This window comes from Hemiscyllium ocellatum, chromosome 30 (assembly GCF_020745735.1).
Source record: "Hemiscyllium ocellatum isolate sHemOce1 chromosome 30, sHemOce1.pat.X.cur, whole genome shotgun sequence".
NCBI lineage: Eukaryota > Metazoa > Chordata > Chondrichthyes > Orectolobiformes > Hemiscylliidae > Hemiscyllium > Hemiscyllium ocellatum.
In genome coordinates this window covers 40,290,592-40,315,277 of record NC_083430.1, presented here as the reverse complement: position 1 = coordinate 40,315,277, position 24,686 = coordinate 40,290,592, and the positions used below count along the sequence as shown (strand labels likewise).

The 24,686-nt window shown below is 37.3% G+C and overlaps 1 protein-coding gene across 2 annotated transcripts in view; it reads right to left on the bottom strand.

Annotated features, from left to right (window-relative positions):
* Positions 1-24,196, bottom strand: part of LOC132829832 (polyadenylate-binding protein 4-like) — a 44,140-nt gene extending 19,944 nt beyond the window's left edge. The window contains exons 1-9 of one of the 2 annotated variants that reach the window (XM_060847206.1): positions 23,436-23,523; positions 21,154-21,333; positions 16,063-16,256; positions 14,909-15,024; positions 12,278-12,417; positions 10,100-10,194; positions 5,926-6,063; positions 4,341-4,436; positions 241-513 (exon numbers count right to left, since the gene is read on the bottom strand). In XM_060847206.1, the coding sequence (XP_060703189.1) occupies positions 241-513; positions 4,341-4,436; positions 5,926-6,063; positions 10,100-10,194; positions 12,278-12,417; positions 14,909-15,024; positions 16,063-16,236 (1,032 nt within the window). In that variant the 5' untranslated portion in view covers positions 16,237-16,256; positions 21,154-21,333; positions 23,436-23,523. Of the gene's footprint in view, positions 1-240; positions 514-4,340; positions 4,437-5,925; positions 6,064-10,099; positions 10,195-12,277; positions 12,418-14,908; positions 15,025-16,062; positions 16,257-21,153; positions 21,334-23,435 lie in introns of both variants that reach the window. The other variant, XM_060847205.1, reaches the window with a different exon arrangement.
* Between the last annotated feature and the right edge of the window lie 490 nt (positions 24,197-24,686).

Genomic DNA, 24,686 nt, shown 5'->3' with positions numbered 1-24,686 from the left:
TTACCAGGTTTCACTGGCCACGGTGGGGACTCAGTAAACAGCATGAATATGGGTAGGTAAAGTATGCAACTTTCTCTCCCTTGTCCCTTTTGCACATACTCCTGAGGCTCCCAGCTGCCTTGAGTGGGAGCTTCAGATACCTAGACCTGAAATAATTTCCACCAGATTTCCCAAACTGTCCTGTCCTATCAGTTTCTGCTCTGGAGTGCAAAGGGGACAAAAATTCCAATGAGAACTCACCTGAGGTACAGCTGGCATAAAGTAGCCTCCTGCAGCTGGCTGAAATTGGTTGATGATTGTATTAGCTGGCATGGCCCGCATCCCTGCAATTCTTTGCATATACTGATTTGTTAAATGTGCCTTGCGTTCCTCTTTCCTTTGGGCAAGGGCTACATATAATGGCTTGGAACCAACAATACGTCCATTCATTTCCGTTACAGCTTTTGTGGCTTCTTCAGGAGAGGAAAAACAGACAAAGCCAAAACCTTTGCTTCGGCCATCCTCCAGCATTACCTTTAAAAATAGCAAAATAAGTGGCAGAAGAATTTTAAGTTTGCAATGAGAAAGAAACTGTGGCAAAAAAATAGTTTGTACTTATTCCCAGAATAATCTTGAATCTTAACTACATAGTGTGGTTAACAGCCAATTAAGTGCAGCTATGACTAAAATTATCTTAATTATCCAATTGTGAAAAGGAACAGAGTAAAAATCAAATGCCCACCATACCTTGTGGCCTATTTTCACAACTGATAAAAGTTCCTATATCTGAGTTAGTTGGGTTAAGGAAGTGTATCCACCACCATCACCCCAATATATTATAGAAACGGAGGGTGAAATTAATACTGCCCCAGGAGTTGGCTGGGAGATGGGGTAGCCTGGAAATGGAGATCTTGGTACCTTTCTGACTTTCTCCAGTAAGGAGGCCACTTAGCGGCCTTATTGATACCATTGGTTGTACATCAGTCAGGTGGGTGCCACACAAAATCTCATCGGCAGGCTGCAGTGTGGATTGGGGTTCCTCTTTCTCAGGAATCTTGCAATTATCAGATGATTCAACTGATGGGGCCATAAGGAGAAACCCATCGCACCCTTTACAATGAGCTCCCTCCACTCCCTTTATTGGGACCTCTGACTAGCTCCAGCTATCCCTTCCTTTTCAACTTGAACTTCACTCAGAAGCTCCAGAAACAAGTTTCATCCTCAAGTCTCCTGTAAGCACCTTTCCTAATGAAGTTGCAAGCCTTGTAGAGTCTAACAGCCTCTGACTGGCTGACAACTCAGAGATGAAGGGCTTTTGCCTGAAACATCGATTTTCCTGCTCCTCGGATGCTGCCTGACCTGTTATGTTTTTCCAGCACACTTTAATCTTGACTCTAATCTCCAGCATCTGCAGCACCCACTTTTACCTAACTCAGAGATGGGATAACTGTCCTGCATTAGAAACACAACAGGACATTTCTCTATTGGATCCAGACCCCTTACAGCAGTTGTGAGCAACCTTACTGGGAATTATCAAGCTCTTGTCAATGGATGGGGCCCACAATTGCGACTATGAAATTCTAACCCAGGTCTTAATTGGATAGCCCACAAAAACAATGAGGGAGATTACAGTGCATAATTGATTTATGCGCAGCCAGCACACCAACAAACTCAAAGAAACCTGATAACAAAAATCGAGCAACCTCAATGAAACAGATTTCCCCTTTCCTGCTGTCATTTGAATTAAGTGTTAAGTGAAGGGATCTCCAGACATCAAACAGGGTCAGCAGTTTCAGTCTCAAATTTTTTGCCACAGAGACCTTGGGGCTGGTGGTTGAAATAAATTTTTAATCTGAAAATAAAGGTAATGGCTTCAGTCTCCCAATATTTACTCAGCAGAAACTTCTACACATCCAGTATTGGATATGAGTAAGCAGTCTGACAAGTTAGTGAGAGTGCAGAGGGAATGAGAGACGTGAAGATGAGTCGTCAAAATACATGTGAAAAGCGATAGTTTTTGTATAATGTTATAACGTTCGTACGATGTTATGTTTTGTTATGTTATGCAAGATGGCACCAGAGCATGGCGACTCTTTATTTAGTCCCCAGCAATTGTCTTCTTGCATCTATTATATTCCTAAAATTAAGTCTGGCAGAATTATTAACAATGTTCTTTTCTCTAACACTTTCCTCTTCATTCTGTTCTATTACCCTGACGTACTTATGCAAGATATGATTTGCTTGGACAGCATGAAAAACAATACTTTTCACTGTATGTGACAATAGTCAAATCAAAATCAAGTAGAAGGATAAAATGTAGATGTGTAATAGAACAAGGTCAAGGATGGATTTTTGGTTTCACCAGAGGCAATGGTACATGAAAAAATCAACTAGGAGAAAGTGAGGACTGCAGATGCTGGAGATCAGAGCTGAAAAATGTGTTGCTGGAAAAGCGCAGCAGGTCAGACAGCATCCAGGGGGCAGAATCGACGTTTCGGGCATAAGCCCTTCTTCAGGAATGAGGAAGGTGTGCCAAGCAGGCTAAAATAAAAGATAGGGAGGAGGGACTTGGGGAAGGGGCGTTGGGAATGCGATAGGTGGAAGGAGGTTAAGGTGAGGGTGATAGGCCGGAGAGGGGGTGGGGGTGAAGAGGTTGGGAAGATGATTGCAGGTCAAGAAGGCGGTGCCGAGTCCGAGGGTTGGGACTGAGATAAGGTGGGGGGAGGGGAAATGTGGAAGCTGGAGAAATCTGCATTCGTCCCTTGTGGATGGAGAGTTCCAAAGCGGAAGATGAGACGCTCTTCCTCCAGGCGTCGTGTTGCCATGGTCTGGCGATGGAGGAGGCCAAGGACCTGCATGTCCTTGGCGGAGTGGGAGGGGGAGTTAAAGTGTTCAGCCACAGGGCGGTTGGGTTGGTTGGTGCGGGTGTCCCAGAGGTGTTCTCGGAAACGTTCTGCAAGTAGGCGGCCTGTCTCCCCAATGTAGAGGAGGCCACATCGGGTGCAGCGGATGCAGTAAATGATGTGTGTAGAGGTGCAGGTGAATTTGTGACGGATATGGAAGGATCCCTTGAGGCCTTGGAGGGAAGTGAGGGGGGAGGTGCGGGCACAAGTTTTGCATTTCTTGCGCTTGCAGGGGAAGGTGCCGGGAGTGGAGGTTCGGTTGGTGGGGGGGTGTGGACCTGATGTGGGAGTCGCGGAGGGAGTGGTCTTTCCAGAACGCCGATAGGGGAGGGGAGGAAAATACATCCTTGGTGGTGGGGTCTGTTTGGAGGTGGCGGAAATGATGAAGGATGATACGGTGTATCTGGAGGTTGGTGGGGTGGTAGATGAGGACCAGTGGGGTTCTGTCCTGGTGGCGATTGAAGGGGCTGGGTTCAAGGGTGGAGGAGCGGGAAGTGGAGGAGATGTGGTGGAGAGCATAGTCAACCGCGTCGGAGCGGAAATTGCAGTCTTTGAAGGAATTGTTCGGTATTGGAATTGGTCCTCCTAGAAGCAGATGCGGTGGAGGCGAAGGAATTGGGAATATGGGATGGCGTTTTTACAGGAGGCAGGGTGGGAGGAGGTGTAATCTAGGCAGCTGTGGGAGTCGGTCGGTTTATAGTAAATGTCCATGTTGAGTTGGCCGCCCGAGATAGAAATGGAGAGATCCAGGAAGGGGAGGGAGGAGTCTGAGATGGTCCAAGTAAATTTGAGGTCGGAGTGGAAGGTGTTCATAAAGTGGATGAACAAGTCAATCTCCTCGTGGGCGACCGAGTCAACACGGGTCAGAAGTCAGTTCAAGTGAATCACTGGCTATGGTTAGTCAGAGAAGAGTAGAACTGAGTGAGTACAGTCCTATCCAGCTGGACTACACTGGAGATTTGAGATGGCATCAAGGTAAAGAAGGACAAAGAAGTTCATTAATATAGAATGTCATTTGTAACTTCAGGCTCGTTTCTGTACTGTGGTAGGGTAGAACCCTTATTGGAGGAATTCAAACAAGGAAATAAGGAAACATGACCACAGCTTTGGGAGCAACATTAAGTTCAGGGCTAGGGTTGGGGTGGGGAAAATGCCAGACCAAGTTTGACCCTGGTTGGCTACAAGTAGAGAAGGGAACACTAGAGGTGGCAAAACAGATGGTCTCACTCTGAACAATAAAAAAGGTCATGAGCTCTTTGGATGTGCTGACAACAGCGTACTTGAGTACAATTCATTTAGGGACACTGATGTTTCAAAACAGTAATAATAGTTCACCATGTTTTAAAAGGAGTGAAATTTAAACTGGGAAAGACAACTTTGGACCTTTTTACTTATTTTACCCTTGCTTGTTTTTCTGCTTTGATGATTAGCATTATTAGCACTAATTAGTAAATATACCTTAGCACTGGTGATTGATCCAAATGGTGCAAACTCTTTCCTCAGTTTTTCATCATCAATGGTGTCATCCAGATTTTTAATGTATAGATTCACACCCTAAAAAGATTTTAGTAAAATTGTTAACTCTATGGTTTTAGTCTGAACTAACATTCTCAAATCTAGCAGCTGAAAAATAGAATAAAATTAGTTAACAATGCACTGCTGCATTATTCCATCTTAAATCAGTAAAACAGTTCTCATACACACAAACCAAACATAAGCTAGAAAGCCATTTATCTAACATTAAAAGTTTTCTAAACTAAATGGTGCAGGTGACTTTTATAAGTTTAAAGTTTACATTATTAGGCATTATCGTTTAATTACCCATTTGATTGATTAATTGTTCAAATATAAAACAAATATAAAAGCTGAAAACACTTTCTATATTTGTCATTCAAAGCAAAAAAAACTTATGAACTGTGAATTACAACAGTTACATTTTCTAAAACTAGCATTTTTTCAAACACGCTTTTGTAGTCTTCTGGCATGAACTTACTGGGAACACTACAATACGGAAACCTGCCAGAATCTAAAGAAGAAAAATCATGCAAGAAATCCCACTGTGCTTTCAGTACTGTTCAGAAATTTGCAGAGTGAGGACTCCTAGCGGGTCAGTTTCAAAAGGGATACCAAATGTACAAAAATGAAGTCACTTAAGAACTTGATCTAAGAACTGATGAAAGTTTTCGAATACATTGATGCTTAATATCCTGAAATAGATTATGAAAGTACTGAAAAACTGTCTGCACTTATGGAACTGTGGCACAGAATGGGTCACAGCCTCTGGGAAAATATGGAAAAAAATCCTGTAAGTCTGTATACCTGTTGCAAAGTTGTAGAGACAAGCCTCAATTTAAAGAGACCCATCTGGATTTACTAAGCTTTTACTTTTGCACAACAGCTCCTCCAGGATCTGCATGGGCAATCAGAACTGGTTATAGGAACTGGGCGCTAATTTACAAACAGAACTATATATGGTCAAAGACACACAGTAGTATATTTGTTGCATGCACAACTTTTTTTTCTATGACAGTGCTACAGTTAGGTGAATTTTCCTTAACTGCAGAAGATCATACAACAGGTAAACTATCTCCTCTTGTACCATATATTAAACATATAACTTTCAGCTGATTAGTATTTCCTGTGTGCTGTCTACCCATTTTTAAAAAATGAGCACTGCTGCTTTTGAAAAGAAAATTATGATAATTTGCTCTTGCCCTACAGAACTCAATTTATATACAGCAGTCATTTAACACCCCCTTTGAAGTGTAACTGCACCAAATTTGACAAAAATGAAAAAGGAAACATAGCCTCTGTATATGTGTCCTGCAGCAAATTAATCAAGAGATTTCCAGTGTGATTGTAACTTGATTCCCAAAGTTTGTTAATAATAGGTGTAATTTCCAAATGTGGTTATGTATTACGAGGCCATTACAAAGGATCTTGATTCTGCTGAAAAATCTTTGAATTGTTTCCCTCTCCACAGAAGCGCTAGACCTAGTGAGTATTTACAGCATTTTGTTTTTATTTCAACTTCATTACACACCTGGTATCTACTGATTCGCTCCTGTTTTAATTGTTCAAACTTTCTTTTTAGTTCAGCCTGTCGTTCCACTTTTTTCTGGGCACGTCCAACAAACAGCATTTTCCCATTCAGGTCCTTCCCATTCATTTCTTCCACAGCCTATAAGTACAGACGAGAAAAGAGCATCAGCTCATCCATACTATTTTCCATGGCGGAAACGTCTATCATGAGGGGTCATAATTTTAAGGTGAATCGAGGAAGGTTATGGGGAGATGTCAGAAATAGGTTCTTTACACAGTGGTGAGTTATGGAATGCACTGCCAGCAGTTGTAGTAGAGTCAGATACATTAGAAACATTTAAGTGACTCTTGGATAGGCACATGGAAGATAGTACAATGAAGGGTATGAAGGTTAGTCTGATTTCAGGAGTAGGATAAAAGGCTGGCACAACAGTGAGGACTGAAGGGCTTGTACTGTGCTAAATTGTTCTATATTCTATTGTAAACAAATTTATCAAATGATATTTACTAAAGTACTCATAAGCCAGGGTGACATAATGCTATACAATGCTACATTAATGCCAAACATGTAGAACAGCTAGAATACTGTGCAAGTTTCATTTACATTTGTATTAAAACATTTACATTCTGAGGAATTAATTGCTCATGGCAAGGAATTTTATTAGCTGTTTTAATCAAAGTTTAAAACCTTAACATAAAACACATTCAAAAAGTGGAGCATAAATAAATATTTAATACTTTTTAAGATATAGACTTCCACATTGACTGAGGGTTCCCCCTGAAGTTATTAACTTTTGGCCCTATATACCAACAGCTACTACATGCCGCCTGGGGTTAGTGGTTTTATTCACACATCATAAGGTCATCGCCTCAAACTCACTCCAGAAATGAGAGCACATGAATCAAGGTTGACACATCAGTAGAGTGCTGAAGAACTATTTCAGTCAGAGGAGAAGAGGTAATAAACCAAAGGCCCATTTGCTCTTTCATTTGAATATAAAGGATCCCACTGCAACATGTGACCAAGGTCCAAGAAAATCACATTGTGCTCTACATTTAATTCCAACAACTACAACATTTAAAAGGCATCTGGATGGGTTTCTGAATAGGAAGGGCTTAAAGGGATATAAGCCAAATGCTGGTAAATGGGACTAGATTTACTTAGGATATCTGGTCAGGATGGACAAGTTGAACCAAAGGGTCTGTTTCTGTGCTGTATATCTCTACGACTCGAGCTAAAATCTGAAGTACATAATCTGTTCATAGATCTAATTGCTGTTTATGGAACTCTGCAATGTGCAAAATGTCTGCCAGGTTGTTACATCACAACAATGATGATGTATATCGGATGTGTTCTCACTAAGGCTATGGCGAAATTATTGTTGTTTTAAGATACGAGGAGGACTATATAAAATAAGTAATACACAGCAATTTCATCTGGTTCAGAATGGAAGAACCACAAGATGTGATTTGCTCTTGAAGGGGGAATATAATTCAAAATTATATGTCAAAATAACATTTCAATAAGTGAGTGCTCTTTGTATCGGTCTCTGTATAAATAATGGAAACAATTTATACTACTAAATGCAAATTTATTTTAATTCATTTGTGGGATGTGGAGATCGTTGAGTCAGTCAGCATTTATTGCCCATCCCTCACTGCCCTTGTGATGGTGGTGGCAAGCTGTCTTCTCGAACTACTGCAGGCCATGTGCTCTAGCTAGATTAGGCAGTAAGTTCCCAGCTTCCCCAACAACACTAAATGAACAGTGATGTGTTTCCAAGTTGGGATTGTGAGTGGCTTGGAGGGGAATTTGCAGGAGGTGGTGTTCCCATGTATCTACTGTCCTTGTCCTTCTAGACTGCAATGGTTCTGAATTTGAAAAGTGCCACTTATGGATCTTTGGTGAATATTTGAAGTGTATCTTGTTGATGGTACACACTACTGCTCCTGAGCATCTGTAGTGTAAGATTTGGATGTTTGTGAATGTGATGCCCATCAAACAGGTTGCTTTTTCCTGGATAGTGTCAAGCCTCTTGAGTGCTGTTAGAGTTATACTCATCCAGTAAGTGTGGAGTGTTCCATCACACTCCTGATAGTGTGCATTGTAGATGGGGAGAGGCTTTGGAGTGTCAGGAGAGGAGTGAGCCACTGCAATATTCTTAACCTTTGACCTGGTATTGTAGCCACTTTTATTAATATGGCTTGTCCAGTTCAGTTTCTTGTCAACGGTAACCTCCTGGATGGGACAGTGGGAGATTCATTGAATATCAAGGGATGGTGGTTAGATCATCTCTTACTAGAGATGTTCAGTGCCTGGACTTTTTATGATGTGAATGTTACATACCACTTGCCCACCCACAAACCAGTATCTGAGGAATCACGAATGGTGAACAATGTGCAATCATTACCAAACATGCCCACTCTGACCTTGTGATGGAGGGAAGGTCACTGATGAAGCAGCTGAAGAGGGTTGGACAATTCGAAAGAAGTTCTTTTGGAAAATAACATTTTGGAAATCGATGGGAGAGTAATTTGAGAATTGAAATGGTAAATGTAGAAGCTAAAAAGGATGGTTCTCAAACCATTATTGTCATTGTAAACTAATTGACAAAGCTATATTGTTATGACTAGTTCAATCTTTATTAGCATTGTTTTAGGTGATGATAGAAGGCAAACCTAAATAGATTTTGTTTCTTTAGTATCTAGCAACTATTATGTTCCTACCAATACACTTTAAAAACAAATAATTAACTGTAAAGTGTTTTGGGACATCCTGAAATTCCAAACAATATTATGTAAATGAAAGGATTTTTAAAAATTCACATATTATAGCTTTTTAATTGTCAAATATGTTACAGACTTTGCAAATCCTGTCCTCATATGCACACATGAACTTCCAGAAGGATCACCTGAATAACAACCAGGAGAAATCTTGGCCAATTTACTCCTCTGAGACAGAGGGGCACGAAAGGCAATTGTTGCATCCTGCTGCTGCCTTAACTAAAATCAGTGGACTTAATACAGTACCAAATTTAACCTCATGGTCTACCAAAGTTCATCTATGTAATGAATATTTATAAAACTTGTAAGTTTGTGAAAGGTTCACTTCTTTAATAAAGTAAACACAGTGTGCTTCAAAAGAATTAAATTTTGTCTCATGATAAAGTTGAAATTTACATCAAAAGAAAGGATTTTTTTCCCTTTAACTAGATACTTTCATGTAAGTAAGTATCTATTCTCAACCTAAAACTCTTGATTCTAATTTAATAGGGGTGATTGGATGGTCAGCATTTGCTTTTAACGATCCTTTCCAAAACAGAGAACTAAACAGTCATAGTAAAATTTATGATCGTTCTGAGCATACATTACAAAAATGCAGAATATTTATTTTTTAGTTGATTGACCGTAGATTGTGGCCTGGTCAGGAACCATGCACAATGTCCTCCCTACCAGAACTGTATAAGTGGAACAACAAGTTAGAACACATTTGGCAATAACAAGCTGTAGAGCAAAGAGTTATAGTTATTAGAAAGACAAGTATTGAACTTTGGAAAGAATAGACTTTGTGTGAAATTGTAAAAACAAACCAAACGGGTTATGTCGTGACTTTACTTCTATAGCAAAGAAGCACTGACTACACCACATATTTTGGATAATGTTGTTGATGACTTGATGTCTAATTAAGTCTGACATCACTTAAACTAGGTCACATTATAGAATCCTGTTTGCATTGTACTGCTTGCCTTTTGCTTTCAACATCAGATAATGATCACAAAATTTAATGGTACAATATGTTTACAGCTCAAGCTGCCTTACTTGTTTTGTTTTCCATTAATACGTGGAAAATTGTTCATATTTCTCTCCACTAAAGTTTGCTTTGAATTCAAAATCCTTTTCTCAATTCAGAATTTACATAATGGAAAATTTTTTTTTACATTAGAATTTGAAGTTCTCAATGCACCTCAAATTTTGAAAGTTGACCACCGAATGCCACAGTTTCTTTTTCAGCTCACTATATTAAAATTTCCAAATTAAAATTTCAGGATTTTGAGTCAATTCCATTTGTCTGAGTTGTTCAAGTGCAGACAATTAATTTTGACGACTGATTAAATCATGATCCATTACTGTACTGTTCCGTAATGTTACAAGCTCCTGTGAACAACCATACAGACCTTAGAAGCATCCTCATGTTTTTCATAGCTAACAAAGCCAAAGCCTTTGCACTTTCCATTTGGGTCTGTCATTACTTTGACACTGAGGGTTTTGCCTAATAGGGCAAAGAGAAACAGAAAAAGGATAGATGAATATCAGGAGATATGAAACTAAGCAGCAAACATAATTAGTATTCCTTCACAAAAATAACATAAGTGCCCCTTTCTAAAGCAGTGAGAAGATTTGGATTGCTTCACCCTTCTCTTTTCTCTGTATCTGGTGATTAATATCTATCACACCTTTTGCAGCCAATTTTTGCTGCTATGGAGTGCTTAAGCTGTGGTCCAGCAAAAGGAATTTAAAAAAAAACTTGGGCTCTAAAATAGTAGAAGGCAATTATATTATCTGAAAAACACTGGCACACTTTTATCCTTAGAACACACGTACGTGGAAATTTAGATGGATCCCATTTACGATAATGAGCGAGACAAGTGATGCAAATGGATGTATAAATTTATCTAGATTTTATTTTTAAAGTTTTCATGTTTTCTTTGCAGTCTTTAGTTGGCATTATCCATACCTCATTCAGGGTGTTATTCTAATCAATTTTATTTTTGTAGAATTCATTTTAGTTTTAAAATAAGGATTGCAGAGCCAATAGTGGAGCCACATTTGCAATGGTGGAAAATGTGGAAGCACAAAAATCATTTGTTTATTTAATTCTCAAAGTAAACTGAAGAATTTTAAAGTGATTGCAGCATATCAAGGTGAATCATAAGATTAAAAAATAAAGCAAGCAACAATAATGCAGAAGCCTAATATTTAAATTCAAGTTTCATTTCACAATTTTGTTACTGTTATAAAATGGAAGTTAAATTGTGTATTTATAGCTCTCCCAATTTACAAAAGAAACTTTCACAGTGTGGAACATGCAAGTATTATGAACTCTGAGTAGAATAGAAATAAGCTTCAAAATAGTTGAGAAAGGCTGGTGGGATGGACAGATATGTGCCACATAAAATGTAACTCAAAGAAATGAGATGTGATATATTTTAATAGTAATAACAAAGAAAAGCAATAGAAGCAGTACAATTCTAAAGGGAATCTGAAAACAATCAATACAGCATATAGGATCCTTGGCTTTATAAATGGAGGCAGAATGCAAAATCAAAGTAGTCATGGTGAACCCTCAGAAAACACTATTTCAGCCTCAACCAGAGTACTGCATTTTGAGAAGGATGTAAAGGCACTGAAGAGTTTGCAAAACTATTTATCAGTATAGTACCAGGGTGACAAGATCCTCACTTAATTAGATCGATTGGCAAAGCTGTTCTCCTTCTTTTCTCCTTATAGACAGTTTAAGATATTTGAGGCATTCACGATTGCAAGGGACTGAACAGATGTAAAGGGACTGGACAGAGTAGAGAAGATGAAACCATTCCTGTTGGCAGATGGGTTGAGATCATTGATTCAAATTGATTGACCAAAGAAGACCCATCTTAGATGGCAAAGATCCAGAACACACTGTCTTAAAGCAGATTCAGTTACAGTTTTCAAAAGGGAATTGGATAAAAATCTGAAGAGAGGTAAAGGGTAGAGGCTAGCTGAGGTATTCTTGCAGAGAATTATATGGACAAAATAGAACACGGAGTTAATCTTATGATTCCATGGGTAATTCACAGTAGTAAACAATAGTTCCAAAAAAGTCATTCCACGACTTTCTTTGAAGAATTAAAATGAGTACTCTCACCTCTAATGACCTTGTATCACAGTTGCTTTTAATTGAAGTAATTCAGTCCCCTGCATCACTGTCAATAGAAGGCTTATGGAAGGAATGAATATCTATTCTCTTCAGAAAGGGCATCAGGCCTCAAATAGTATCACCCAACAGCAAAGCACTGATCAGGAAACTTTAATAACAAGCAAAGTGACAATTTAGAAGATTTAATTGTAACAGAAAACTTTTGGGGCATCAAACTGGCATGAATTCATGCCTACGCATATGTGTAGAACTTGAAAACTTAGAAGACAAATTAAAATATATCACTTTGAAAGATAAGTGAAAATGCTCCCCATACATCCAAACACGCTTTTGCAGGTGGTAATATCACCTCACTAGAGCAATCGAAAAACATAATATAGGACTAGTTCATACGATCTCCATCTCAAAGCCACACTTGTAGCAGAGTTACACTCACCAAATTTATCAAACATTTCTTTGAGTCGTTCATCATCCATATCATCGCCAAAGTTTTTTATGTAAACATTGGTAAACTCTTTTGCCTTTGCACCAAGTTCAGCCTCTCTCTCTTTACGAGACTTAAAACGACCGACAAATCTAAAAAGAAGTAATGCTGAAGTGAGAAAAAGCTGTTACACCCAGTGATTAGTTGGGAACTGGAATGCACTGCTTGACAGTGTGGTAGAGGCAGATTCATTCAAGGTATTCAAGAGGCAGTTGAATTATTCATTTGAACAGGAAGCATATGCATGGCCATAGGGAGAAGATCAGGGAGTAGCACGAAGTAAAATACTCCTTTGGAGAGGCCGTGCAAACAGGTCAAGCCAAATTATCACTACCTACACTGACACCATTCTGCATAGGGTGTATAATATTTAGAAAAATTCAAAAATCAAGCAGAAGCTTCCATGGTGCATGAAAAGTTATTGTGATCATTTAGATCAGATATTTGTTTTTAAAAATACACAAATAAGCTTGTAAGATTTTGATGACTGAATCACTCAGTACAACCACATTCCCTTTCTTCTTGTCTATAAAGTAACATTCCTTAACTCTTCCTCATAAGAGATAACTATGAACTTTCACATAAATTGAGAGTAATAGCAATGTCCTAATCCTGAAGCTATACTGTCAAAAGATGAAAAATGAGCAGTGTATAAAAGAGGCATCCTGAATGAGCCAAAACCCTTTTCACTAGATTTGAATATGTGAAAATTTTTGAAGTTGTGGATATTGGAGAGTTCAATGTAACATTATGAATAGACGTAGAGTACAGCTGTCTCAAATCAATGGGTTCCTGTGTTGAAGATATTAGCAAAATGAGGAAATTTTCTATTGGAATCTCCCAAAACAAATCCAGTTTGGTGCGAGGAGAAGTTATTTTGCTGACCGTAGCAGGTCATACTCATGTCACATATATTATGTGCTTGGCGTTATAAGGGTTTATGTTCCAAAACCAAAGGTAATCAACTAAACTCTTTTTAATGGCCCTAAAATATCTGAAAAAAAGGATAAAATTAATATAAAGCATTTGAAATTAATTCAAAAGCTTATTTTTATTCTTGAAGCCATAAGAAGCTAGTTTTTGCATGCATTCTCTCACCTTTGTACTGTGAGGTGGGGTGATTCTTCATACTAAGGTTCGGAGTTACTAAGCAGAAAACACAAATGTTGGGATAAGTACCGTGATGGGGTCAAGTTCTGTTAGGCTACAGATGTAGAATAGCAGCATGTTACATTGTTTTCTTGGTGATAACTTATTATTGATATTTGTATGATACTTTGATTCCAAATTGGTTTAATATATTAGTTGGTTGCTTTCATTGCTTCTCAATTTACTTTGACAGGTGAAAAATGACCGAAGAGATATTTCTTTCTATCCTAAAATACACATTATAAGATCTGATCTGAGTTTCCAGCCTATTTTCCTGATGAAAAATTTGAGTCCAAGATAAAGGAATTACACTGCACAGCATTTACCATAACACTAAATCCTTTCACTTTTATTGCACCGTTTCAGCTTTATTGGATGTATCACATTCTAGCTTGGGTATCCAGTTTTAGAAGAACAGAGTTTTAAATGGAAAACTAAAAACATTGTCAAGGAGACCCAAATTCAGTTTAGACTTTTGTTACTTTCAGGAAACATTTATTCACTTAGAAAATTCCACTACACTCAAAAAAAAAAGCTTTATAAAATAGTTTGATCTGAGCCTGCATGACAACGGATCCATACAAACTTGGGTGTGAAAGAATAATTTGTGTTTAGTTAATCCAGTGTGATGTTTCACCATAACATCTTTAATGGTTTGTATTCCATGGACCAATTGTCTTGTCCATGCAACAAGGAACCATCAGCTAGCTTGTTAACAGTTATATTGCATTTCTCTCTTTGATGTTAAATAAAAATCTCACTAAGAACCACTTACATCTACTTCTAGGCCGTGAATAGCTGGGTGGCAAGATTGATGAGAGATCCAACAAAACAACTGTATGTTAAACAATTTCAAAAAAAGGAACAAACACATATAAAGAAAAAAAATGTTAAAACAGAAAAATGGTTGGGAAGAAAAATGAATAGGCAGAAAAGGGAAAACAAGTACAAAAAACATTTTACGTATAGTATCAGGTTAACTTTAACTGAATTGGTTCAAATTTTATTAAAATAGAGCCATTAAATCAGCAGGTGGAAACGTCAACATCTTTATCCTATAAACAAACTTAGCTACACAGTTAAATTTATATTATTCAGTATGTCCCAAAACAGGTGAGGCTAATAAAACACTGAAGTTAACAAGTTCCCTGGGGGAAGCTAATAAATAAGAATTGGGTGTGAGCAGGATCAATGTTACTATTGATGTGTGAAGTGATTTGAATTCAGTTCTTAGAAAATTCCTAAATGGTACAGATCATTAAAACAAATCATACTCTATGTCACATAAATACACACCATCATTTTTTCCAGATTTACCATCTCTCAGAATAACCAGTTAATTATTTAATACAAGGTATGAGCAACACTGTTCAAGGTCTAACAGCACACATATTGAAACCACAATTTAAACAACATTAGCTTTGAGGTACTCACACTTTTCGGTCATTAAGCAACATGCCGTTCATTTTGTCAATAGCTCTATCTGCAGCATCCTGAGTCTCAAAGTGAACAAATGCATATCCTTTGGAGCCATTCTCATCACATACCACCTGAAGAAAAGAAATGCTTGTGTTTCTGGTCAGCCTAAACTTATGCTTTACTTTCATGCACTTTTAATGAGAACTAAATGATTTCACAGTAGAAAAAGAGTTTTAAAAAACAAGTACAAAAGGTATTAGGACCTGGACGAAAGCCAGACATTTGATAGATCACGTCCTGTATCATGCATTTGATAAATTAAAGCAAGAAATAGCAACTTTAAAACAAACTGTACAAATACTCAAAAAACTAGAATGCTACTCTGAAGATCATAAGGTATCTGTGACCTTGGTGAATTTAGGGGCAAAGGATTGAGAAATAAATAAATATAGAAACGAAAGGTTACTGGAGTGAATCAATTCAACACCAATTTAACTACAGAAAAATAAGTAGCGAAAAAAACAAGAAAAAGCAAGAATTTAGCATTTTTACAGGAGAAAATTCAAAATCTCAAAATAAAACAACATACTTATAATTAATGGGTCACAGAGATCTACACGGAGAAAAAATATTCTATGCAAAAGATTGATTAGCAATCATCACACCATTAAAATAACACTTAATATCGATAAATGATCAGACTTAACGTTTTGTGGCCAGTTAAATATACAAATGCAACAACTTCATGAAAATCACCAGGTTACGGATGACATTGTTTTCAATGGACTAACACAAAATAGCAATCAATTTTTGGCTATTCACACTTGTCATAACTCACATTTTGGCAATTCTCTCACTACATGTTCCTGGTCAATTTGCACATTAAGAAACACATGCATTATTTAAACACCATAACAGCGGCAATAAAATCTGGCTGATAGAAATAATTAACTTTTCTATGCTTTTCAACTGAACTGTTCATTTCACTAAATTACTCTGGCAAGCTACCTTTCAAACGTTCCTAAAGGTCATGTATTCTGAGTAGAATTATTCAAGAAGACTGCCATAGACTTTCTGATAAAAGTAATCTGATCTTACGCATGGGTGGAGCAAGATAATAGCGAGAAGTCTTGAGATTAGTTTTTAATCCATCATGTTTGAAAACTCACCTTACAAGACAAGATGTTCCCAAATGCAGAGAATGTGTCATACAAAGCCTTGTTGTCAATGGATTTGTCTAGATTCTTGATGAACACATTGCCTACACCCGATTTCCTCAGAGATGGGTCACGCTGAGACCACATGATACGGATTGGTTTCCCCTTGATGACATCAAAGTTCATGGTATCCAAGGCACGTTCAGCTACAATATTAAGAAAAATTTAAAAGTTGTCCAAGTAAATTTAAAGTTAATAGGGTTTGTAATCAAGATGTGGAAAAAAGTTCAACAATATAATAAATGTTGTCCTACTCTACACCAAATTTCTGTGTGTCTGATTAACGTGTCGATCAAGTTGCACAATTAAATATACAAATTGATCAGGATTGAATGAATGACAACATATGCTTTAACTGAGAAAAGACAAATAATCACTCCTTCTCAGAAATCTTGTACAAGATAATGAAAACCATTGCTCAAAGGTCAAAAACAGTAAATTCTGTTCTTGTTTACTGCCTATCTTTAAGTGAAATTTAATAGATCTGACACAACAGATGCCAAGATTGTTAACTGATAGTTATTACTTGGCTTCAATTCTGAAATTTGTTACAGTCAACTGGCAGATTTATTGATGCACTAAACAATATTGTAATGCAAGGTTTCATCAGTGAGTCAAAACTGAGTTCCTAATCTTATTATCTAGAGCAAATATTTCATCTTTGTATAGAGAACAATGGGTAATTATGATGAGAGCTACATAAGAACTGATGTGTCTTATGCCTTTTCAAATGAGGTAATCATGTGGAATAAAAATACTAAGAAATATACTGAAAGTTGTTGAATTTCAGTATGTAAAATTTTAATTCTCTCTGTTCTTGAGAGAAATACAACTACTAATGCAGTAAAATGTTACAGGTTTGTAACAATTACAAAAGTATAAGGTTTTGAACCGTAGTATTCTATCAAGGCAAGCATTCACACTAATTAAAATAACATATATCTTATTATCCGCTGTCAAGTTTTATTTACCTGTTTTCATTGGAACATTACATAAAATGTTCACGTGCCAAAAAAAGTTAATAGGATTTATTTATAATTGACCTTTTGAAGCTCTATATTAAGCCTTGAAACAGAGGTCAAATCACAAAATGCTGTATAATTCAACATGATATAATTATGATAGAGTATTATCGTTTTCACTTGAATTAAGAAGGTTGTAGGTATTTTACTTACACAAGTGACACATTTCAAAGTTATTTACATCTTCTCCTTTCCATTTCTCTGCTCAAGTCACATCTCAGCTTTTACTAGTAACACTCAGAAAATTAATGTTGAGAAATACACATGCATGATTTTCCCTTCCATTACCTTTTTAAACATCTATTGCTGAAGAACCATTCAAAAATCACAGCACCTGCTCTCAGAAGTGTCGCTAGAATTATGAAAGGCATAAACATGAACCTATACTTATCACTTTTGCAACTTTGCACTTTAATACATCACATTTTAGTTAAAATGTGTTAAAGAAGTTCCACAAACTCTTAAAACATTTTACACTGTTCTACTACTTTGTTAACGAAGAGGGAAAATTAAATTTGATGTGAGTAAATTCGAAAATAAATATGCAGCGCATCCTGCTTCTTTGGAGTTCTTCTATTTAATTACTATGCAAATAGACTTCTACAGCACAGTCAGCAGAATATATTTTCTCAAAAATTCTCAAATCAATATAATATGATAATATTGGATTGCAAGAGCTATTTGCAACAGACCTGTCCAATCCCCAGCACACTATTCCCTCTAATTCCTGGAAATCAGCAAAAGGAACCAGCTCATATTTTGCAGAATCCTTTGTTAGTAAATATTCTGCTAGAATGCGAAAAACTTCATTGACTGAAACTTGAGTGACAAGTTTTTCTCATCCCAAATTTGTTAAGTATTATTTTCTTCCCCAAACCATTTAATCAAAGAATAATATGTAAACCTCACTGAGGAAAGAAAGTGATTTATCAAATATATTCTTTCCCCCATCTTATAAACATTTTGGTGGGTCAGCAGAAAGCAGGATTAACAAAATTGCATTGGAAAATTTAAACAAACAGAAATGGTGACTCTCATGTAACCCCGCTCAGGTCAGACTAATTCACCATAATTTATATTTTAAGTTATAACTAGATTCTATTAGCTTTTGAGCATTTTGATTACCATGATTCACAGAGATTTGCCTGTACTCTTTACCAGCAAGAATTATTCTCACTGACCTTCAGAAATTTTTTCAGTAACATTTGTTTGGTGCATATTCAGTAAGCAAATAATACAGTAATATGTGTAGGGGAATGGGTTCGGGTGAGTAGCTCTTCGGAGGGTCAGTGTGGACTTGTTGGGCCAAAGGGCCTGTTTCCACACTGTAAGTAATCTAATCTAAGTAATTTAATCTAATCTGAATGTGGAAGTTGAGATTGCCAACAGCAAACATACTGCAATTTCACTATTTCCAAGGGGATAGGTCACAGTGTCCCTGATTAAATGGCTCCTTCACCTTATACAGTCCTGTCTTCTAACAGACTTCTGAATGACCAAAATTTGTATCTGGATTAAAGAGCTATCTGATAAGAATAATTAGTCCTTTATACCGCCCTTTAAAAATTCTAGCAGTACAAAAACTAACTCTCAAACAAGTTAACAAAAAACTTCAGCTAAAAACCAAACAGCATTTTTGACCCAGAAATCAGTTGATCCGTTTTAAATCTCAGCTTTGATAGCAATCTCTCCTGCTTCAAAAAACATTCAAATAAATATTGACAAGTACACAGATGCTAACTCCCTTGTGCAAGAGGTCATGACATTTAGTGTTATGTATGCTGTATCGGTAAAGAAGCTAAAACCTAAGTTAAATAAGCACACCTTAAAAACTTTTCCCTACAGCTCTGGTTTCAGCTTCCAAATTTTTCTCAGGGTGAAATCTTCCTGACTGTAAGAACTAGCAGTCCTGTAGTTTCCAGTATTTAATTAAAACTACTGCAGTGTAACTTTCCACACTTTCATAAATTCTAAAATAATGTGTAATATTTACTAAGTATTTTACTTTAATGAACTCTCAAAGCCAATGAAAGCTATATTGCCATGTTAAATGATAACACACAGCCATTTCACAAAAACACCATCAATAGACGATGCAACCTCCTTTGTACTTCGTTGCCTGCTATTTTTAGCAAGTGATCCTTTAAAGGCATGTGCAGGCAGAAGAGCTGAATCAACATTACACTTACCACATGGTCTGAGCCAATCTCCTTTCCTGGGTTTAGCTAAAATAAAATCTGAATAGACAGACACTATTTAAGTTACTGATTACCAGGGATACTGGAATATTTATGGCTTTAGAGAATTTATTTGACTCAGGAACATATAACTGATATTAATGCAAAGAATAAATTTGCTTAAAAAATTCAGGCACTTTCAAAGTTCATCATGCTCAGAAATAACTATGTTTGTCATTTAAAATTAAAATAACATTAAAAAGAAATACTTTATTTCTCTACTTTAAATAATAAAAACTTTTGTTTCGTTTTAAAAGCAGACCGGCAGAAATTACTCATAATTGGTCGAAAACTGGCAAATGTTTCTTCCAACTACTAATGAAATTTGTAAATATTCTACTCATACTTAGTGAGTTACAATGAGAACATGTAGAAACTGCATGTTATTGGTGGTAATTGCAATATGCTATTTAAAACTGCATTCAAAATTTGGAACACTGTACCCATCTTCCAAACTGCCAAGTAAACCGTTGGAGTTTAATACAAGTGTCAGGGAAAGTTGTTACTGTCTTTAAAAGCTTCATTTTCTGACATTCAAATTTGGAAAAGTTATTTCATCTGTCTGACATTCTACTGTTTCTAGTAATATTCTGCACTTCCAGTACCATATCTTTCCTCTCCCTGATTGTTTTTGCTAGTTTTGTGTATACACGCCTGTGAACACAGTAGGAATCAACTACACTCTCAAGCATCTTAATGCCAACCTACATCATAGCTGGTAGGCTACCTTCACTTTACTATGAATGTATCATCTTGCCAGTGATTTAATGAGATCAATTAATATAAAGCAGACTAACAAATCTTAACTCTGATTTATGATACAAATTCATAACCACCAGAAAGTGATTGTTTTTCCACCTATGAATGATACTAAACATCTGAATATTAAGTCAGTCACTGTGGCGATTTGTTAAAAGAGGCATTTTTGGCAGTAATTTAAAAGACTTAAAAGCTGATTTGACAAAACTTTGGTAAAATTAATGCCCTCCATAGTGCTGAAGGAATTTAGAATTACTGTTTGTGTCTCTTTAATGCTTACATATAGAATAGTTGTTATATTGAGTGAATACACTTCAGTTCCAAGCAGGCAGAAAACCCAACCTACTGTGAAAAGAATCTGACCACATATCTATCAGACCACATCCAAACCTTTTGTAACTCTCAATATCCTAATGGCTGCTTCATATGATGAGATTCATTGCCACTAGAATTTTGCAATGTAATGTGTTAATTCTGATTTGTATTATACTACAGGCATTCTATCTGATTTTTAAACTACAGACATGTTGAATTAGAATAACATGAAATGCTATTTTTGTTGTACAAATTTGAAAGGACTGGAAAAAAAGCATTATGACCCTACTGTAAAGTTTGTTGCAGCTGGAGGCTATAATCGATTCATTTGAAGTGTCTGAATCAAAGCATCTTAAAAGAAGCATATTAAGGCATTAAAATGATTTTTTCCCCCATAAAGCATATTAGCATAATTTGCTAACAAGCCCAGTGACAATTAATTTCTATTAAGTGGTTTTCAGGATGTACTTAACTCTGCTATTATCTTATGAAGGAAGCAGCACTTTTAAAACATTGCTTAACAGTATTTGACAGAAAGGGGGTGAAAACAGATTTCATATTGGAAAACTTCCGAAGTCAAGTGACAAGAAAAGTCACTAGCATAGGGCAGAAAAGAAATAGTGACACTAGAAAGTTGTATTCTGAGCACATTAGACTACTGCTTCATATTTCATTATGGATAACGTGTAAATGCTCAAGTTGCTCCTTACCATGCGTGTAGGTTGCTGATAGTTGAACATTTATTTCTGATTTAGTTTAAGGAGGATTCCGATTGGCTGAGAACTGTGGTTATGCCCACGATAGTTGCACAGTTTCGCTCAGCATCAGAACCTTTCATTGTTTTGTGTTAGAGCTGGTGCTGTGATGTCAGGAGGATCACAGAACAACAACTGAAAAAGATTTTTTAAAAATTTTAAGACATTAAAACAAAGTGAAACTAATAATCTAAGCGCAACAATTAAATCAAAAAGGTATAATTATCCATATTTCAGCACACCAGTTACTGTTTTAAGCACTCTAACTTGTGCCAAGATATATTACTTGTGTGCTGAACAAGAGATTATACAATATCTGCTACTATCCTATTGTTAAATGGATTTAAGTCACTAGTAGGCTTCAAATACCTTTTCCTCATCATAAAGAATTGCAAGTTGATATATGCCAATTTTTTCCAAAATTCAATCGCAACAGGGACAAAGTAGCATATGAAATGGCTAACACTGCACTTTCTAAAGCAAAGATGAATACCATCTGCTGATAATCCCAGCATTATTGCAAATACACAAAACTTGACCCAACAATCAGAGGAAGGGAAAGGGTAGATGTTCTCTGTGCAGAAACTAAGTAATGCCAGATGAGATTAAATAAACTAGTCCAACATAGCAGACAAGAAACAAACTTAAAATTAAGTACAAAAGTGAGTAAAATACCAAAAAACTATCTTATAGCAAGAAAAAAGCACATGATCATTTACTGGGTAAATAGATAACCTGATATTGCAGTGAACAGACATTCAACAAAATCCAGGGTTCAAAAGCTGAAATTTGCTAAATTCTCTGATCTCAAACCTGGGTTAAAATCAATTTCAGCTCATTATGCTTGTGGATTAGGAAAAACACTGCTCAAGAATATTGCAAAGCATTCAGTCACTGACAAACATCATATAATGCATATTAGCACATCTGACACATCCTCACTATATTTCTATGACATTTAATATTGAAGGCATTCTTCAAACTGACTTGACTAGTTAGCTCCTTTAGCTGAACGCTAGCTTGCAATGCACAATGACACCAACCGCATTGGTTTAATTCCTGTAACAGGTGAGGTTACCATGCCTTCTCAACCTTGCCCTTCACCAGATCTTCATGTATGGTGATTCGTACATTAAACTCATCAGCAGTCATTTCTCTCTAAGCAGAAAGCAACCTAATGTACTCTAGGACTATGACTTCTGACTTCAATCTTGAATTTTAATATGTACAAAACTCTAATCCAATTCTCGAATACTATAGTAGTGACAGTACAAAACTGCCAGCTCCTCCTTCCACAATATATTGGTTCTTCAGAGATCTCAGTCAAAAGGACATTCTACAAATGCAAAGTTTGGATTGCATTTGTCCGTTGACTCTGGATCACAGACAAACTTTTCAAAAGGGGTTCATCAGAAGAAATCTGGTATTGAACACTAAATGTTTTTTCTTTTATCCCCCTAACCCAGGAACACTGAAGCCAATTTTAGTGCTCATCTTCCGTAATCCCTGCTAAAACTTACTAATAAACAGTTTTTAATAGGTTATTTGTCCCAGTAATAGATCAAACCCTTCATCAGCCCATTGAGCCATGGTAGGTGTTCTACAACTTTTCTTCCTCAAGGACATAAGGCCCATAAGTGTTTTCTTATGCCTGAAATACTTTTCCCCTACTAGCTTAATGTGTGTATAGGTCCCTGCCTGTAATTTCTTTGGAACATCTTAACAAGAAGTGTGCCAGCTGCCTATTCATTGCCCAACCGTGACATTGATAAATGTGAAAGTCATTATTGATTTTCATACCTGCGACATTGTGTTCCCCAAGGTCATGAGATTTCAATCCCTTCAGAATTCGTAACCTTTCTTAATTTTACTAGCCCATCATTTCAGCTACCTGCAATGAAATCGATGGGTTTTAAACTAACTGGTGGGTGCATTTTTATTGAAAAATCGGGGCAGGGAAAATCTCCCAGGATGAGAAAAGTTTGGCACGAATCGAACCAACAGACAGATGAGAAACATTCCCCTTCGCTCGCCAGGAGCCAGTGGTTATTGATATCTCCGGGCAATGGTCGAGGGTTGGGACATTGGTCACCCGCAGCCACAGCCCTGGGGGGAGCAAGGGCTTGATGGAGAAGCCATAGGAGGACATGGTGAAGGAGGGCAGGTAGTGGATGTGGGTTTGATCGAAGATTTTGTTTTTTTTTAAAAACAAAAAGAAATAAAAGCTTCTGGCTCACCGTCTGCGGGCTGCTGGAAGTTGACATAAGCGTATCCGAGTGACCTCCTGGTGATCATGTCCCTGCAAACCCTGATGGAGAGCACAGGCCCGGCCGGGCTAAATTTCTCATACAGCATCGCCTCGGTGACATCTGGGTGCAGGTCGCCGACATAAAGCGACGCCATCGGGTAGCTGGCACCGGTCTGATTCATCCTCAGACAGTCCGACGCAAATCAAAAGATCAACTTTTCTCTCTCTATCTCTCTCCTTTCTCCCTCCCCAAACGAAACGGGTGACGGCGAGCGCGAGAGATTCTTTTTAAAAAAAGGGCGGGGGGGGGGGGGGGGGGAGAGGCGAGAAACCGTCGGGCAAAGAACTTTCCAGAAATGCTTGAACCGGTTAAACCTTCTTCTCTCCTTAAGCCTGTGGCCTATGTACTTAACAAGATTCCCGACTCTTTCAATTTTTTTTGTTTTGTATTTAGAAAACCGCTTCAAAATACTTCAGTTTCCAGAAACTTCGGCAGGTTTGTCCGCACCCGATTCCAGACGATAAATCCCAGAGCGTGGCTGAGACCTGGTTGGCTTTATTTTTCCTTTTTTTTAAAATTATAAAAAGTAACTGGATTTTTTCCCCCTCTTCAAAACTTAGTTCCACCGATTTTTATTTGTTTTTTTTCTGTTTATAAGATTTTTTTTGGATTTTTAAATTTTTTTCACGTATGAGTGTGTGCTTCTGCAGGAGCTTTTCCACACTCACACATGTGGCTAGGAGATGGAGGGAGAGCAATGGAGGAGGAGGCTTTTTATATCAGCCAGGCAAACAATCCCGTCATTTCCTGCACCATTAGAGTAAAAGGCAAAAAGAACAAGAGGGAGAATATTTAAAAAAAACAACTCAGCTCAGTCAGCTATAGCCGCTGCCCTCTGCAGGCTCAATAGCTCAGAGTTTATGTTCAGCTGACCTGCAAAAGACTTCAAAACCAAGACTTCCCATCATCTATCCCTCTAGGTTATTTTCAATGGGTCTGACCCAAAAGGGTATTCATCGACTACAAGATTTGGTTACACACCCTTTGTGCCCTTGTCCCCTCTAAAGCTGTGGTGCTGTCCAGATCAGCAAGTAGAAGTTCCTGAATGGTCAAAGGAAGGGGTCAAATCTTCATTTCAGGAGTAAGTTGGGGTGAGGTATAATATTGTCAAGATTAAGAGTGGTGCTGGAAAAGCACAGCAAGTCAGTCAGCAAAAATTGATGTTTCAGGCAAAAGCCC